The sequence below is a fragment of the Nomia melanderi genome, chromosome 2, assembly GCF_051020985.1.
Source record: "Nomia melanderi isolate GNS246 chromosome 2, iyNomMela1, whole genome shotgun sequence".
Classification (NCBI taxonomy): Eukaryota; Metazoa; Arthropoda; class Insecta; order Hymenoptera; family Halictidae; genus Nomia; species Nomia melanderi.
In genome coordinates, this window is record NC_135000.1 from 1392925 (window position 1) to 1411180 (window position 18256).

Here is an 18256-nt window from a genome sequence, read left to right on the forward strand (position 1 = left end):
GCTGTACACAATACCTATAAAACAATACATCATCCCGAAATAATAATAGTCATAGAAAAATACGCTCCAATTTCTCTGATTTCCAAAAAAAAAAAAAAAAGTCATACATCTGACGGTACCCAACGAAATCTACGTTTCAAATAGGATTCCGTTCAAGACGGCAATAGCAAACAAAAAAAGGGAGAAAAATCAAGAAATACATAGGACCAATGTAACGAATGACTCCGTCACACAGAAGTTCCTCGGGATTGATGAAAGAAGGAAGAAGCATAGAGAGGGAGGACGGCAGGGAGCGAGGGATGGACAAAGGCAGACCAAGAAAAAACTGATCTTTTTCAAACAACCAAAAACGATTTTCCGAAGACGCGAGATCGGCGAAGGGGACGAGGATGGTCGAGCAGGAGAGTAAAAAGAAATAAACGCGACACGGCGGACCCATTCGCGTGCATTCAGCTACGGAACATGCTGTAACGGAAGGACACGGCGACGAAACGTGGGGCGGGAAGGGGGACGGAGGAGAAGAAACGAACTCTCTCACAGCCGGAGAGGGGAATATTGAAATCGGAAAATAGTGGGGGAAAGAACGAGGAGAACCGACGAATAGCGCGAGAGAAGAAACGTTACGGCAGTAGGTGCACATCGGTGCACGTACGCGAGAGACGAAGCGACGGCACGCCGAAAATCGGAAAAGAAACGCGAAAGAGAGCGTCGACCATCGACTCCGAATCGAGTCTCGTTTAATGCCGTTCTTGTTTCCGTGCTGTATTTCCTTCCCGTGAGAGCGTTATCCTGACCGGTATCTCGGAAGCGGTAAATATCATCGGTCCGTGGCTTTAGAGCATGGCGTCCGACGAGGAGGTGGACGAGAGCTACGCGGGTAAGTGCACGGTTACGCTCGGTCACGAATACTACCGGAACGTTATATCTCTCTCGGTACACGCAGGACGCGCGCTTTTCGTACGATGGCTGCCATGCCAATCGGTCCTCTAGTTTTCCGTCGTCTATCCTGTATACCTAGCAGCTCCGTTTTACCCGCTATTTCTGCCGAGCTTTCGATTGGACTCTCCGCGTCAAGCGGCGAGGTTTCTCGTTGTCCACTCCAACCTCAACGGGCACGGGTTTGATTTTCAATAAAAAATTCAGCTAACCCGTGAATTGTCAGATAAATTCATTTTTCGGAGTCTGAACGATAGCGACGCGTTTATGCCTCGTGTGAACAGAGCGGAATCGTTGTCGGGTATAGGTTATTGTTTACATCCAACAGTTGTATGGAAATCACATGGTTTTTCGTATACCGATAATTCTGGGCCGTTGTCAACGTTAGGATGTGTTTCTATGGAAATTATTAATTTTATACGTGACATCGTTGTGTCTATTGTTGACCGGGATTTTGAACGGCAGTCGGACGCTTCGCTTCGGTTTCCATGTGTCACATACGCGATTCGCGGCGAGATGAATATTCTGCGGGTAACGACGGATTGTTTGGGATAATTTCGTGTATTCGCGTCGAGCGGGTCCTTCCTTTTCGCCGTTACATGTGAGAAGGGAAATTTTGCAAGGCACGCGCCCTTTCATCGCGCGGCGCGTGTTCTGGTATGATCTTAATCTACTTTAGCCGTTTGGTTCGCGAACAAATCATTTTTAGGTCTAACATCCGATTCGGTATTGAAACACTTTGAATTTCTGAAAGCAATTTCGCAACTGTTACTTTAGTTTTCTGATCATTTGTGTGCGTGTGTACCGTCGTTCGCATAGCACACAGATTTAACTCTCATACAGGTGCGCTTATATATACAGACACATAAACGAGAAACATGGGGTGAGAGAGAGAGGGGGGAGGGAGACAGAGAGGGAGAGAGAGAGAGAGAGAGAGAGAAAAAGAAAGAAAGAAAGAGATCGCGTGTCTGAGACTTATTAATAATTTTAAATATATCTTATAATCGAAAAAAAATTATCGTTTTCTTCATATTTCTCTACCGCAATCGAAAAGTAACATTTATTTTGTTTTTGAGTTTCGCTATAGTTTCGAATATAAATTATAGACAGCCAATGTGGTGTGAGCCCTTTCAAAGAAAATGGCGGACGCACACTCGCACAAAGCATTCATCGAAGTAGCGAATTAGTCTGAAATCATTTGTATTTTCGGATTAATTCGATCTTTGTATCATTTTTATTTTTTTTTTGTTTTTCTTTTTAATGACGTTCGTTTGTACATGCTCGAATGTATTCAACGAAGATTCCTGAAATTATTTCGTTTTTATCAGGTTGATCGATTTTTATGAATAAAAAAAATTCTGTTCCTTGCAAACCTTGCTATCGATTCGGCGATTATTAATATGACGCCGTTTGGTGCATTGTAGTTGTACGAATCAAAAGTTCACTTGCTCATTGGCTCATTTGTTTTTTTAATAGAGAAATTTTGATTTGTATGTTTTACTAAATATTGGATTAAAAAAATTCAAGGTCAAATTATTGTAACTTTGAAATTTACCAAAATTTTTGAAAAACTTTTCATTGGTATCAAATTATATTGTTTTAATGTACACAAATGAAATTAATATTAACATTAATTCTTTAATCTTGAATTTATAATATCGAAATGTTGATGTTAATTGTGTATAAGAGCCAATGTAGAAATGAATCCACTGTACATATAAGTATTGTAACGGTAATATAGTAACGAATATTTATTATTTATTTCTGTATGTTTTACTTATAGGTGAAGATGATATAGAAGAAACTGGAGGTCAAGTTTCGAATGTTACCCAGCCAGTGGATGGTTCATCAGATGCAGAAGAATCTCAGAGATTAGTCAGTAGAATTTGAATTCATGTATTTTGGCAAGTTGTCAAGATAATATTCCAGTGGTATAATAATGATTTTCAATGCAGGAGGAAGATGATGATTATGAACCAGAAGAAAGGAAGAAGAAGAAAGGAAAAAAGCGAAAAGCACGCAGTGAAGACAAGAAGGGAAAGAAAAAGAAGAAAAAGAAAAAATCTGATTCCGGAGATGTAATTATTCTGTTTGGAATTCAGATTAGATGACATAAATTATATTAATTTTATGCATTGTTAATTTGATAATTTTTTTCAATAATCATTACAGGAGAGCGATTTTGGAGGTGGTGGTGGTGAAACAGGTGACGTAGGTGGAGATGACAGTGACTATGCAGGAAACAGAAAAAGTAGGAAATCTTCGTCAAGAAAGTCATCTAGTCATACAGCACCAGCTCCTCCAAGTCAGGAGCCTACCACAGGCATGCCTACCATTGAAGAAGTTTGTAATACCTTTGGATTGACTGATGTACAGATCGAATACACTGATGCAGACTTCCAAAACTTAACAACTTATAAATTATTCCAACAACACGTTAGACCTCTTTTAGCAAAGGAGAATCCAAAAGTAAATATTTTTTTAACGAGTTTTAACAAGTACACATTTTTGGATTATTCAATGATTCTTGTACTTTGTCACATAGGTACCAATGTCAAAACTTATGATGTTGGTAGCCGCCAAATGGCGCGATTTCTCCGAATTGAATCCCCATACGCAACCCGATGCAGACGTATCATCTGCTAATGTTGACGAAGATAATAGAAATTCAAGGTCGAATCGTAGCGGTACAGTACAAGAAGGCGAGGACGAAGAGGACGACGATGAGGACAGTGATAGAAAACGAAAATCGAGAGGGTCCAGAGCCAAAAAAGGAAAGAAAGCGTCTAAAGTACCCACATTGAAAATAAAACTTGGAAAGCGTAAACGAGGAAGCTCGGTAATTAGTATTAAACATACTTTAACACTTAGCCAGTCAAATGGGGAGATCTCCCAGTTTTGCCTTAACAATACATTGTCATTTATTTTGTTTAATTTTTTTTTTTCGTTATGTAGTAAGTCTTGAATCGGGGATATTTGCAATTCTTTAAATAGATTCTTTGTTTTTATATAAAATACAATTTTTAATCAAATCTGTTAAATGAGTTCAATTAAAATTAATTGTTTAAGTGTTATCCAAGGATGTAGTTTCATATTCAGTTATATTAATTATCGTCGCTGTTTAGGATGAGGAAGCAGAAGGAAGCGGAGTCGGTACCGACAGAGACTCTGACATGGAATTTGAACAGATGTTGGCTGATGCGGAAGAGCCGTCTGGCGCGGATGGAACAAACAAAGGGAACATCGAGGACAGCGGGGTTGAGCCACCAGCAGAACCCCCAGTCCGTAGGAAGGCAAAAACTAAAATTGGTAACAAGACTAAGAAAAAGAAAAAAACGAAAACTACATCCAAGTTTCCGGATGGAGAAGAAGGTCTTCAGGTACATTCAAGTTTGTTCCTCTTACGGATCCATGGTGATTCTGTCGTATAACGTAATTCTTTGTAATAATATATATTTTCTTTACATAGACCGATCATCAAGACTATTGCGAAGTGTGTCAGCAAGGTGGTGAAATCATATTGTGTGACACATGCCCTAGAGCATATCATTTAGTATGCTTAGAGCCTGAATTAGAAGAAACACCCGAAGGGAAATGGAGTTGTCCTCATTGTGAAGGAGAAGGTATTGCAGGTACCTCCCTGGGAACCCTTTTCCTTTATCCCGTCCCATATATAATAGTTAAACAATGTAAATCGACAAATCAAATCGAATTTTTGTAAATCGTGTGATCAATTTTTCAGGCGCAGCGGAAGACGACGACGAACACATGGAATTCTGTAGAATATGTAAAGACGGCGGCGAATTGTTATGCTGTGATAGTTGTACTAGCGCGTACCACACACACTGTTTAAATCCACCGCTCTCCGAAATTCCCGATGGCGACTGGAAATGCCCCAGATGTTCTTGTCCACCTCTACGTGGGAAAGTAGCAAAGATTTTAACGTGGAGGTGGAAAGAGTGTTCAGAAACACCCTCGGAGGAGCCTTCTACGAGCAAAGCTGCTCCCAAGCAGCGTAAAATCCGCGAATTCTTTGTAAAATGGGCGGACATGTCATACTGGCATTGCGACTGGATTACAGAGTTGCAATTGGATGTTTTCCATCCACTTATGTTCAGGAATTACTCACGAAAATATGACATGGACGAACCGCCGAAGTTGGAGGAGCCATTGGATGAAAGCGACTCTCGCGTAAAACGACTGAAAGAACAGGATGGTGCTACGAACAGAGATGAATACAACTTGGAAGAACGGTTCTATCGTTATGGTGTTCGACCGGAATGGCTCGTGGTGCATCGAGTAATTAATCATCGACTTTCACGAGACGGCAGGGCAACGTATCTAGTTAAATGGAGGGAGTTAGGATACGACCAAGCTACTTGGGAAGACGAACACGAAGATATTCCGGGCTTGAAACAGGCAATCGAGTATTATCTGGATCTCAGGGCAGCGAACTGTTGCGACGGTAGTTCCTCGCGCAAGGGCAAGAAGGGTGAGAAGAGTCGGTTAATTTATTTTTCTTTTTCTTTTTCACTCTGTTACAGTTAATACAGTAATCATATACGTTATTCAGGTAAAGCTAAAAAGTCGAAGACTCGTGAGCTTATCGACGATGAAGAAAGAACACCTAAAAGATACACTCCGCCACCGGATAAACCTACCACTGACCTCAAAAAGAAATACGAGCGACAACCAGAATACTTGGATCAAACAGGAATGCAATTGCATCCTTATCAATTAGAAGTAAGAACAATCGTCGATGAATATGCATGTTTTCGAGAATTTTTTTTTAATTTCATCGCTTCGTAGGGATTGAATTGGTTGAGATACTCCTGGGGCCAAGGTATAGATACTATTTTGGCGGACGAGATGGGTCTAGGGAAAACTATTCAAACCATTACTTTCCTGTACTCTTTGTACAAAGAAGGTCATTGCAAAGGACCTTTCTTGGTTTCCGTGCCTCTGTCAACTATCATCAATTGGGAACGTGAATTTGAAACCTGGGCACCTGACTTCTACTGTGTTACTTACGTTGGTCGGTAGACGCAAATAATCAGTGTATAACGACATTGAAAATTATTTAACTCGATGTGATTATTAATTGTATTCTTTACATAATTGCAGGTGATAAGGATAGCCGTATCGTGATTCGTGAGAACGAGTTGTCTTTCGAAGAGGGTGCTGTACGCGGCGGTAGAGCGTCGAAAATTCGGTCTTCTCAAATCAAGTTCAACGTGCTGCTTACCAGTTACGAACTCATTTCTATCGACTCCGCGTGCCTGGGATCCATAGATTGGGCTGTGTTAGTAGTAGACGAGGCGCACAGATTGAAATCCAATCAGTCGAAGTTCTTCAGACTTTTAGCGTCCTATAATATCGCGTACAAGTTATTATTAACTGGTACTCCCTTGCAGAACAACTTGGAAGAGTTGTTCCATCTGCTAAACTTCTTGTGCCGCGACAAATTCAACGACTTAGCTGCGTTCCAGAACGAATTCGCTGACATTTCGAAGGAGGAGCAGGTGAAGAAGTTGCATGAACTCCTTGGTCCTCACATGTTGAGGAGGTTGAAGGCTGACGTATTAAAGAACATGCCAAGTAAATCAGAGTTCATCGTTCGCGTTGAGCTGTCGCCGATGCAGAAGAAATACTACAAGTACATTCTGACGAGAAATTTCGAAGCGTTGAATCCCAAGGGAGGAGGTCAACAAGTATCGCTTCTAAACATCATGATGGACTTGAAGAAATGTTGCAACCATCCTTACTTATTCCCGGCCGCGTCTCAAGAAGCGCCAACTGCGCCTAACGGTAGCTACGAAACGTCTGCGTTGATCAAAGCTGCTGGCAAATTAGTATTATTAAGCAAAATGCTGAAAAAGTTGCGGGACGACGGCCATAGAGTACTGATCTTTTCGCAAATGACGAAAATGTTGGACATTCTTGAGGATTATTTGGAAGGAGAAGGTTACAAGTACGAGAGAATCGATGGCAACATCACAGGCGCTCAGCGACAAGAGGCTATAGACAGATTCAATGCTCCCGGTGCGCAGCAATTCGTTTTCTTGCTTTCCACTCGCGCGGGTGGCTTGGGCATCAACTTAGCCACAGCCGACACTGTGATTATTTACGATTCCGATTGGAATCCGCACAATGACATTCAAGCGTTCAGCAGAGCTCACAGGATCGGTCAGGCTAACAAGGTGATGATTTATAGATTCGTCACCCGTAATTCCGTGGAGGAACGAGTTACACAAGTAGCGAAACGCAAAATGATGCTGACTCATTTGGTCGTTAGACCTGGAATGGGTGGGAAAGGTTCGAACTTCAGCAAACAAGAACTAGACGACATTTTACGATTCGGTACCGAGGAATTGTTCAAGGAGGAAGAAGGTAAAGAGGATGAAGCAATTCATTACGATGACAAAGCCGTCGCCGAACTGTTAGACAGGAGCAAAGAGGGTATCGAGCAGAAAGAGAATTGGGCCAATGAATACTTAAGTTCCTTCAAAGTTGCGTCGTACGTAACCAAGGAAGGTGAAACAGAAGAGGAAGCAGACACCGAAATTATCAAGCAAGAAGCCGAAAACACGGATCCTGCTTATTGGATCAAACTATTGAGGCATCATTACGAACAACAGCAAGAAGATATTGCTAGAACACTTGGGAAAGGTGTGTGTGTGTGTGTGTGGGTGTGTTTGTGTGTCGCATACTACTTGGGCCCGTTGGTTAAGAGAATTAACTAATTTCAGGTAAACGAGTACGTAAACAGGTGAATTACAACGACGGAGTAGTAACCGGGGAACAAGGGACAAGAGACGATCAACCTTGGCAAGAGAATTTGTCCGATTATAACAGCGATTTCAGTGCGCCGAGCGACGACGACAAAGAGGACGATGATTTCGATGAGAAAGGTGACGGAGATCTATTATCTCGCAGGAGCAGACGAAGATTAGAAAGGAGAGACGAAAAGGATCGACCTCTTCCGCCGTTACTTGCACGAGTGAATGGAAACATTGAAGTAAATTCATTTGATACTTCTTCGTTTAAGGGGGGACACCACCTAGAGAGACGTCTTAAACATAGGTAAATTTTAGGAATTTTGTTAATAACTATTAAGTGAAAACTTCTCATTTTTTCTGGGCATATAACGGTAACCATCCGCTTTATATTTATATTTTTTCTAATCCAGAATGTGACAAAATGGCGCAGTTATCCGCTGGTTTCGGAATCCCTTTTTGTAAAACATCCACTGTTAGTGGACTCGATTGCAATCAACTGAAACATTCGAAGACAAAAATGTTTGTAAATTTGTAAACGGATATATGTTATCTAAAATGTAGCGTACTGATTTGCCAAAATTTTAATTATTATGGAAATGGCTAGCATTTGAAGTGTAAGAACCTGCTTTTACCCCAGAAATTACCTTCAAATGTTTACAAAAAATTAAATAATTGAGATATCGAAAAATCCCTACGCTACATTTTAGACAGTATATTTCAATTTATAAATCTACAGAAATTATTGTCTTCGAATAATTTAGTTGTCTGTAATCGAATCCGCCAACAACGGATATTTTACAAAAATGGATTCCGAAGCTAGCAAATAACTGCGCCAGTTTATAACATTTTGGCTTAGAAAAAATATAAATATAAAGTAGAAGATTCAATTATACATCCAGAAAAAATCAGAAGTTTCCAATGGTTGTTGACAAAAAAGTTCCTAGTTTACTTATATTCAGGATGTCTCTAGATGGTGTCCTTTCTTAAGGAATTAATGATAACACAAATTAATGACAAAATGTTAATATATTAATTCCCTTTAGGTGCTGGGCTTCAATGCCAGGCAAAGAAAGGCATTCTTGAATGCGATTATGCGTTACGGAATGCCACCGCAGGACGCATTCAACTCTCAGTGGTTAGTCACTCGCACAGAATACAATTGGCAGTCAGTTAATTTAAAGTACTGTTAAAGTATATTGTCGCATTTTAGGCTGGTACGGGATCTCCGCGGTAAATCGGAGAAGAACTTCAAAGCCTACGTGTCGTTGTTCATGCGACATCTCTGTGAGCCAGGCGCCGATAATGCTGAAACATTTGCGGATGGCGTGCCGAGAGAAGGTCTCAGTAGACAACACGTTTTGACGAGAATCGGTGTGATGTCATTAATTAGGAAAAAGGTATGCGTTTATTTGCAGTATATTGTTCTTTAAAGTAACTTCTTTAAAGTGTAATGTTTTCTATCGATTTTTCTTAAATTTCGAATTCTCAGGTTCAAGAATTCGAGCACATAAACGGGTACTATTCGATGCCTGAAATGATCCGGAAACCAGTCGAACCTGTCAAAGTAGAACCTGGAGACGCGGCAACCGGTACTAGTAGTACCAGCGCTACACCAGCCACTTCCAATGCCCCTAGTCCAAGTCCAGCCGCAACTCCAACTCCAACTTCCGCTTCTGGAACCACGGCCAGCGATGCCAGTAAAGCAAATTCCGATACGGCTGAAGTGAAAGAGGTGAAGGAAGAACAGAAAGACAAAGAGGTACGTGTTTATCGTTGGAGAATCAAGTTTGGGAACAAGATGTGACAATAAAAAGTATACATATTATTTTTTAGAATGCAGAGGTAAAGGATCTAAAAGAAGAACCTAAAGATTCAAAGGAGGATGAAGAGAGCAATGCTGAGAAGGATAAGGACAAGGAGGATGTGAAGAAAGAAGAGAAAGACACGGAGACAGAACCAATTGACAAAGAGAAAGATAAAACAGAGACCAAGGACGAAAAGTCCGCGACGAAAGAAGAGAAGTTAGAGAGCAATGAAAGCAAACCGAAACAGGACTCCGAAGAAGATGTAGTCATTGTTAAAGACGACGAGGAAGAGACCGAGAAGCGAGAGGACAAGGATAACAAGGAAAAGGACGTGAAGGATTGTGATTCGGAGGTGATGAAGCCCAAACGAAAATTCATGTTCAACATTGCTGACGGCGGGTTCACGGAGCTGCACACATTGTGGTTGAACGAGGAGAAAGCTGCTGTACCTGGCCGTGAATACGAAATTTGGCATCGAAGACACGACTACTGGCTATTAGCTGGTATAGTCACACATGGCTATGGTCGTTGGCAAGACATTCAGAATGACATCAGGTACTGTAATCTTCTGCGATTAACCCTTTGAAGACGAATGTTGTCATATCGAAGACATCAAGCTTCCATGTTTAAAGTAAAAAATTGGAAACAAGTGATTCGAATATTTGAACTACGAAGGATCAGCACATCGTTTTTCTCCTCTCTATTATTTAAGATTTCAATATATGATGTAGCTTTTTATGAAAGCAATTTTTGATACTCCGAAAAATGTTCGCCCGCAAAGGGTTAAAACACGTATTATCTTGGTTTTCCTTCAGTGCTCAGTATCGTCATTTTCCGCAGGTTCGCCATAATAAATGAACCGTTCAAGATGGACGTAGGCAAAGGTAACTTCCTAGAAATAAAGAATAAGTTTTTAGCTCGACGCTTCAAACTGTTGGAACAAGCGCTAGTGATAGAGGAACAGTTGAGAAGAGCCGCGTACCTGAATCTAACGCAGGATCCTAATCATCCTGCGATGAGTCTAAATGCGAGATTCGCTGAAGTCGAGTGCCTTGCTGAATCCCATCAACATCTTAGCAAAGAAAGTCTTGCCGGTAACAAGCCAGCGAACGCTGTATTACATAAGGTAACTTTAAACGGATTCTTTTCATTCTTTCTATTGAATTGGTGCAATAATTAATCGTTTTGTTTATTTACGTGTTTTATAATAGGTACTAAACCAATTGGAAGAACTATTGTCCGACATGAAATCGGACGTGAGCCGTTTACCAGCGACTTTAGCTCGCATTCCACCTGTTGCGCAAAGACTTCAGATGTCTGAGAGATCGATATTAAGTCGATTGGCTGCGACTGCGCCAGGTGGCAATAGTTCTCAATCGGGACAAGCAGCTCTGTTAGCACAACAATTCCCTGCAGGTTTCTCTAGCGGTCAATTGCCAGCCACTTTCGCGGGGGCAGCCAATTTCGGCAATTTTAGACCACAATACTCAGTACCAGGTCAACCTCCACAAGGATTTACAGGTTGGTTGCGACAGAAAATTTGTTAACAACCCTTTTAGTGCCGAACAACGATAAATCGTTGTGTACGCGATGGCACCTTACTATTCGCATCACGAGGGAACTCTGTCTAAAAATAAATTTTAAACAAAATTTATAAACTAAGTTTCACTTTTTGTTATATTTCGCAATTATTGATACCGAGACTTTGTATGTGCTAGAACAATAACATGGAAATTCGAGACGGGGGATTTGCTACAAATTTTGTTACGAATAATTGGAAATGCAGTATTTATGCTTTACATCACATAGTTAATCCATCACGTAGTTAATGATGTATCAAACTATGAACAAGCGATAATTCTTATTTGCAAATACTGTTTATAAAAGAAAACTGATTTTTCCATTTCTCCTAATGATTTTGAATAAATATTATTCATATGATTTTCAACAAATATCGAAATACAGTTGGCATTCATTCATTCTTCTTTTATATCAGAATATGATCCTTTTTGAATTTTGTAAATATTATTCTTACATTCTTTATGACTTTTTTCTCAAACCTTATTAAATTATATCAAATTAGTTTGGTATTCTTCGCTTAGGTACAATTTTTTTGGCCGGCACTAAAAGGGTTAATTAGTTGTTTCCCTAGAGACAGTTATTTACTAATGTAATTTGTGTTTCAGCTTGAAATGTGAATGGTTGACGAAAAGTGGCTCAATTTGAATAATTCAAGGTGGCATGGATCGCACTACCTTGACACGAAATCGTGTGCACTGTATTATTTTTCGTAAATTACGATTTTTAGCTGAATTTTCATTAGAGATGCTAAGATTTCAAAGAAACTGTAATAGGCGACACATATTACACAGCATACATGGGCGCGTAATATCTTAACATCTAAATTACGTTATTTCTTGTATTTATTACACATGTACATTCGGCGATTAGCATTGAAGTTTTCATGTTTCTTTTTTGTTTTCTTTTTGTATTTATACATGCGGTCTTTGTAGAAATCGAAGTAAATTATTTTCTTAAGATAAATTGAGAGCATAATTTATATTTTCTTCATTGGCCGGTGTATCGTAAACGTAACGATAATAATACCATTTTACTTAAATAAGAGAAAAAAAGAACTTATTTAAGAAACGAATAGTTTTACGTCGTGGATCTAAATGTGCGGTTTATAGTAAGATACGCTAATTTAAGCGGTCGTTTTGCATAATTTATTCCCAACGTTCTTTTTTCTTCATTGACGAATTAATTTTGGATCGCATGCTCGTACGAAACAGCGAGAACCAACGACAGAGTACAATGGCAATCATTTTAGTTAAGACTGACGTTGCATATTGTATCAGAGAAAAAAAAAATTCATTTCGTATACTATACATTGACTACTGTAATGCATGGGTTTATATAAACGAGAACTCGATCAAGTTCTTTTTCTACGTTTTTTTTTCTTTTTTCTTTTTTAGCTTTTTAAAGGAATCACAAATTACTGCACGTACGAATTATAGAGAGCGGAGGCACAAAAAGAATCTGTTTGATACTTAAATGCAACAATGCGCATGGTATATGAATTTATATACTATATATACATAATTCGACATTGCAGTTAATTCTTTTATTCAAACCACACGAGGGCAGACACAGCGAAATAAATAGGTTTCATATAATCTTTGTACATACTATCGTTACATTCTATTTGCACCATACATCAGAACACCGCATACATACACATACACGTATCATATAGTAATGGATAAGTAAAACCAGGAACGCGTGTCATACCCCATGCATTATGTTAGTATACAAACAACTAAAAGAACGTTAACTGATTTTTGAACAAGTATATTGATTATTCAACCTTTTCTACCCCGGGGTCTGGAAACACTAGAGCATTTTTAATTTCTTTGTGTTAATCAATTTTGCCAAATTACTGTGTTGGCACGTAATAAGTTTTTAAGGGTAATTTTAGATCTTATCTAGTTAAGAAATTCAAACAAGTGTGTGAACAAGAATGAGAGCGAACGAGAAGAATGACTGATTAAGTATAAAACAAATCAAACCACGGAAAATCGTTTGTTGTATGTATTAATTCTGCTGGAATAAATGAATAATAATTAGAAAACACGACATTCTCTTTTATTGTCTTATCTGCATCAGTGATTGAATATGTGCACTTTGCATAATATAGAATACAAAATAGTTCATATATGTATTCATTTACCAAAACAAAGACATCTCGAAAATCTGTTAGTGTTTAAATAGAGTGTCCTTTATTTTTTATATTACAAAAAATATCTGTTATAAATCCAACAATGAGAATACAGTTGATGAACGAATTGAAAAGAAATACAGTGCGAAGTGTTTTCAAAATGCGCAATGACAGAACAATGTTTGCTTCTAAAGAACTGACAGGTACCCAGGTGCACCTTTGCCCTGTTTCGGTTTAATTATTTCTGCAATATTCTTCTCAAATTTTTTCAAGTTTTGCTTCATATATTGTTGTTCCACTTCCAGAGAGGCAATTTTCTTCTGTGTTATCTTAGATCGCTTATGAATACCTGTTAGAATATTCTCTGGATCATCCAGAAAGAACATTCTGCCTACAGACTCATAGGTTTTGGTATTCTTGGGATAAGAATTTATCAATGCGACTGTGAGATCACCAATTGCTTTCGCTTCTTTCAATTTTTCTATCTGCATTTCCACTAATTGTATTTTTTGCTCAGTATCAAACATTTTCTCATGGAATTGAGAAAACGCCTCTTGCAATTTCTCGTCCGGTTCTCTTGCCATTTTTGACTCTACAATGATCCGAAAATAGGTTGGAACATATAAATCATTATTATCATCTAACGAAGGATATATCTCTAACGTTTCTACACTATTTAATGTAATAAAAAATGTAGACATTCATTACATACATTTTAATTCATATCATCTACTAATATGCATTGACAAACATGATAAAAAAGGTGTAAATACCTTATATTTTTCACCAACACGATGCCAAAAAATAATTTCGTACGACTTCGATATATCCTTCGATATATCCTTGTAAGGAGTTACTGTCAACCACAGAACACTCCTACAGAGGTGAGAGACTTTCGTCGGGATCTTTGATTTTCGCGTCCCCAAATTGGGTAACTTTGAAACACAACTCTGCTACTTCACATTCGTGGGCAACTAGATACAAGAGGGAGGAGAGGTTATGTGCGAGACGACACACTCATACGCATGCGCTCTAGAAATTGGTTCTCAAGAAAATACCAGAGTCCTACCTTTGTAAGAGTTTCCTGTATTTCAAGATTATTCAATATGGGGGCACAAACATTAAAGATTTTGCAAAGAAACTTTTAAAAACAACAAATTCTATATAATGTTTATTTACTTAATATTGCAGAGATCTGCAACTATATTCATGAGAAATCGCTTTCACTCGCATGCGCACTCGATATTTCAAAGTTTTGCGGCTACGTTCGTCGCACGCAACTTCCATACGCGTGCGCACCGAAAATTGGTTCTCGAAAAACGCCAGAGTTTCGCCTCTTTAAGAGTCCTCTGTAGCCTCTATAAGACTACTCCACGGTGTCGCACAAATGTACGCACCACTTACCTTTCTATCATTCGTGACGATCTTCCTGAAAGTTGCATATGGTTGCATGCATGTTTTGTTGTCGTGGGCGATGTTATGTCCAGATGATAAGACAGTGAATCTATTTGTACTTTAACGCATTAGTTGGAAGGAAATGGGTAATCAAGTGGCACGTGCTGGACATGCATCGTCCAAAAAAACTGAATCCGCTGTACATACCGGCGATACGACCAATGCAACTAGCCTTTCGAAAAGTTCGTCGGGCTCCGAATTAGAAAGTCATTCGCATATGCAATTTTTTCCAATTGAGAATCTGGCGAAGGTATGAGGACGTAGTCTTATGAATGGATAATCATATCATGTTTATTACGCTGTTATAAAAAGATTTATTTCTATGACTCGCGAACAAGTTCATTAATTATTATGGAAAATCATTTGCGTTCTAGAAATTTTCAATTCCCTTAGCCTTTTTATGAATGATTTGCAGGTCATTCTGCGACATTCTTGAAATGTCATAGTATATCTGCAAACACTTTGATTCACATAACCTATAATCATGTTCCTAATATAAAATATTGTTGCTTTTCAAAGAAACATTTAAAACATATTTATTCGTTAATATCTTTTTTTCTGATAATGACAAAGTAAAATATAGTTATCCTTGCTCGATTCCTTTGCTATAAGTTACAAGCAATATATTTATGTACATATCAGTAGCACTGCATGTATTTTCCAGACTTTATCTCATCTAACTCACGACGAGCAACGTATTACTGGAATTACCCAATCTGTATTTCAACGGTACCTTTTCCCTAATTATCCAGAATTAGGTGAAAATTTGTTCAATTATTTGCATCATGCTGCCAATGTTAATACCTCCCATTTGAGCGCAAATGCTTTCAAACAACAAGCAGAAAAGTTCCTCTCCGTAATGAATGATCAAACTGTATTAGAAAATTATGTAAAAATGTATTCGAATCTAAAAGAAGATGGAAATATTACTCCTGATGGGTTAAGAGGTTTATTGAATATTTCTTATAAAATTGCAATGGATAGTAGTGGAACTCCTTCCTGTATTTTTGCTGAACAAATAATCAATGCGGTTATTGTTTCATGTGTTAGTATTTCTAATTATTTATTCAAATGTGAGTTCTAAATCTGCACTATATATTATAGAATGTACATTACAGTTTCACGGCAAATATGTGCTATCTGTGAGTTACGTGACTAACTGGATTTGTCAGCATTGTCCTCGTATGATACACGGTCCCCATCATTACGTAGTACACGTATTGACAACTGCTTATCGAAACGGTACTGCTCTGTTGTCCAAAGAGCAGCCTCAACCACATTTGGAAATACCAACACCTATATTGGAGCAACCAGATTCTATAGATTTTCCTCGAGTTTTACTACCTGTGAGCTATGTTTGGTTGCTGTCGAGTACCCTACCTGAATGTTACCTTCAGGTATATTATTATTTAAATTTACTGTGTTGTCCATTTTAACACTTTCACGATGGGCGATAGCTGGACAAAACGTTTAGCTGAATACAGTATGTAATTTCCAAAAATCTACAGCTGAGTATGGCAACGTTCTGTTATTCATAGGTATGTGAATTACATCTCAGCACAATACTTATAGTCATTTGTTGTTTAAAGTATTAAGGACATTAAACATTACAAATGTGTATAGACATTCTTTTTCTTAATAAAATGTATTCAGCTAAGGAATTTGAAATGACGTAGGACTATATTGCCTGTATTCTGTTAAAGAATTAGAAATGACATAGGACGTTTCCCATCGTGAAAGTGTTAATGCATCATTAAATAATAAGGTAATAAATAATGTTTAGGCAGAGGAATCGCCAAATGATGTTCCTCATGCTTTGATAGCTAAAAGATTGGGCAATGTATGCCCTAGACATTGGACGTTATTATATAATAACTCGGAACATGGAACAGGAGCCAACCGTTTTTTACATCATGTATTAGGATATAGGGGTCCCACGTTGTTATTCATAAGAGCTGTTAGCCCAGACAAGGATACAGTATGTCCTACATACTGCATATGCTCTGCAGTAGAATGGCGTGAAAGTCACCTGTATTGGGGCGATGAAGATTCTATGGGCATTGAATTATTTCCATCGTACAGAGTTATAGAAAGGGGAGCTAAAGTATTATATTTGAATACTAACATCAGGGGTTACCCTCATGGTCTACGTTTCGGAAGTAATCCACGTTCACCACATATCAGCATAGACGAATCATTCCAATCGGTCAGTATTGCAGGTGCACCTTATCCGATTGCTAGTTTAGAAGTTTGGGGATGCGGACATACAAAACTGAGGTAATTATATGATGTATTAAAGAAATAATATTAGACAAATCAGTTTCGACAAAAAATTCATACGAATATATTTTAGGGAACGTCAATTGGAAATTAAGAAGTGGCAAGTGAAGGAAGCTGAAAAACAGAGGATTGTTAAGTTAAGTGCTAGTGATTGGATAGATCATCCTGATCGCTATTTACTCGAATTGGCGGGCAGGGCATCCTATAATGAAACAAATAAATAATTATTTTAAGACAATGTATGATAGCACAAAATTGGTTCCAGAGTAATAGTAGATTGCTTGTACATATGTATATATTACCAAACATACTGTTATACCGATATGTACTTATGCTATATGTTTAAGATTGAAAAAATTTGTTTTTAAGCGCACGTACTTATCCACAAATGCGCTGTGAGTGCAGGTTTTAATTTTGCGATCATGAAACATAATACATGATTTAAGTATCTTTTATGATAGCAAACATACTCGTGTTAAGTATTTAAATATGCCGTGTTACAAAAGAGCAAAAATTAACGGAGTATGGAAATTACATGATAACCGGAAGAGGTTTTATTAACTTATTATTTTATCAAAGAATGACTTAAAACTCAAATCGAAGTACTTAAAAGACCTAAATGCAGTATATTTTAAATATAATTTAAAATCATATGTTTCTGCTCAATAATGTTAAATAATCTAAACGATACACGAGTGAAATATTAAAAATATTATAAATGAAAGTATGCCATTTTATACGATGACGATTTGCAATTTACGATACGTGGATAAAAAGAGGAAAAGAGAAAATTGAAAAGTTTGTTAACGTCGTAAATGCTCAATCGTTGTTAGAAGAAAATTTAGATGTATTCGCTGAAGTAAGATCTCAGCGAATTTATAGGTGCTGCTACATATTTTCATGTGATCTTGCGAATATGTACATTTCGGCTACTGCGTGCCTTACGTTCATGTTGTTTATTACGATTTAGTAAACAACCTGAAAAGAGTCATCAGACTTAGTATTGATATACCTAAACGCCTAAGTGAACTTTGAAACTATTATTATTGCGCTTTAGGAACCTGTTATTTGCGTCTAAGGTAACACCTTCCTTTTTTAAATTACCAATGTTTAATAATTTATTTCGACCAATTGAATCGTTTAGAACGCGAGATTTGTATTTAAATAAGTAATAGAAATACCAAGAGATTGTTTTTATTTTAATGAATATGAATTGCGGAAATGTTACTCCTTAATTGAAAAATAAATAAGGTACTTAACAAATTATTTTCTTATTCTTGTAA

At 38.0% G+C, this 18256-nt stretch overlaps 3 protein-coding genes across 10 annotated transcripts; 2 read left to right on the top strand and 1 right to left on the bottom strand.

Annotated features, from left to right (window-relative positions):
- Nucleotides 1-215: 215 nt before the first annotated feature.
- Nucleotides 216-13153, top strand: Mi-2 (chromodomain-helicase-DNA-binding protein Mi-2 homolog). 7 transcript variants are annotated; one of them, XM_076364491.1, is made up of 19 exons: nt 216-877; nt 2720-2811; nt 2892-3014; nt 3109-3405; nt 3482-3775; nt 4062-4316; nt 4406-4568; nt 4679-5428; nt 5510-5679; nt 5746-5971; nt 6061-7605; nt 7686-7954; nt 8759-8850; nt 8908-9112; nt 9205-9474; nt 9549-10075; nt 10361-10646; nt 10732-11041; nt 11707-13153. In XM_076364491.1, the coding sequence occupies exons 1-19, from the start codon at nt 841-843 to the stop codon at nt 11709-11711; spliced, it is 5916 nt and encodes a 1971-aa protein (XP_076220606.1). In that variant the 5' UTR covers nt 216-840; the 3' UTR covers nt 11712-13153. The 7 variants fall into 7 exon arrangements, with proteins under 7 accessions (XP_076220606.1, XP_076220607.1, XP_076220608.1 ...); XM_076364492.1 differs by having other exon boundaries at nt 8926-9112; XM_076364493.1 differs by having other exon boundaries at nt 4406-4559; nt 8926-9112.
- Nucleotides 13154-13276: 123 nt separating this feature from the next.
- Nucleotides 13277-14485, bottom strand: Pfdn1 (prefoldin subunit 1). Of its 2 annotated transcripts, none has more exons than XM_076364497.1 (3): nt 14308-14485; nt 13951-14212; nt 13277-13830 (listed from the first exon to the last, which is right to left on the bottom strand). In XM_076364497.1, the coding sequence occupies exon 3, from the start codon at nt 13820-13822 to the stop codon at nt 13427-13429; it is 396 nt and encodes a 131-aa protein (XP_076220612.1). In that variant the 5' UTR covers nt 13823-13830; nt 13951-14212; nt 14308-14485; the 3' UTR covers nt 13277-13426. The 2 variants fall into 2 exon arrangements, with proteins under 2 accessions (XP_076220612.1, XP_031830198.1); XM_031974338.2 differs by having other exon boundaries at nt 14012-14212; nt 14308-14475.
- Nucleotides 14486-14512: 27 nt separating this feature from the next.
- On the top strand, nt 14513-18236 carry LOC116425834 (uncharacterized). The gene is made up of 5 exons (XM_031974024.2): nt 14513-14943; nt 15358-15738; nt 15812-16090; nt 16477-16970; nt 17047-18236. The coding sequence occupies exons 1-5, from the start codon at nt 14776-14778 to the stop codon at nt 17195-17197; spliced, it is 1473 nt and encodes a 490-aa protein (XP_031829884.1). The 5' UTR covers nt 14513-14775; the 3' UTR covers nt 17198-18236.
- The last annotated feature ends 20 nt before the right edge of the window (nt 18237-18256 follow it).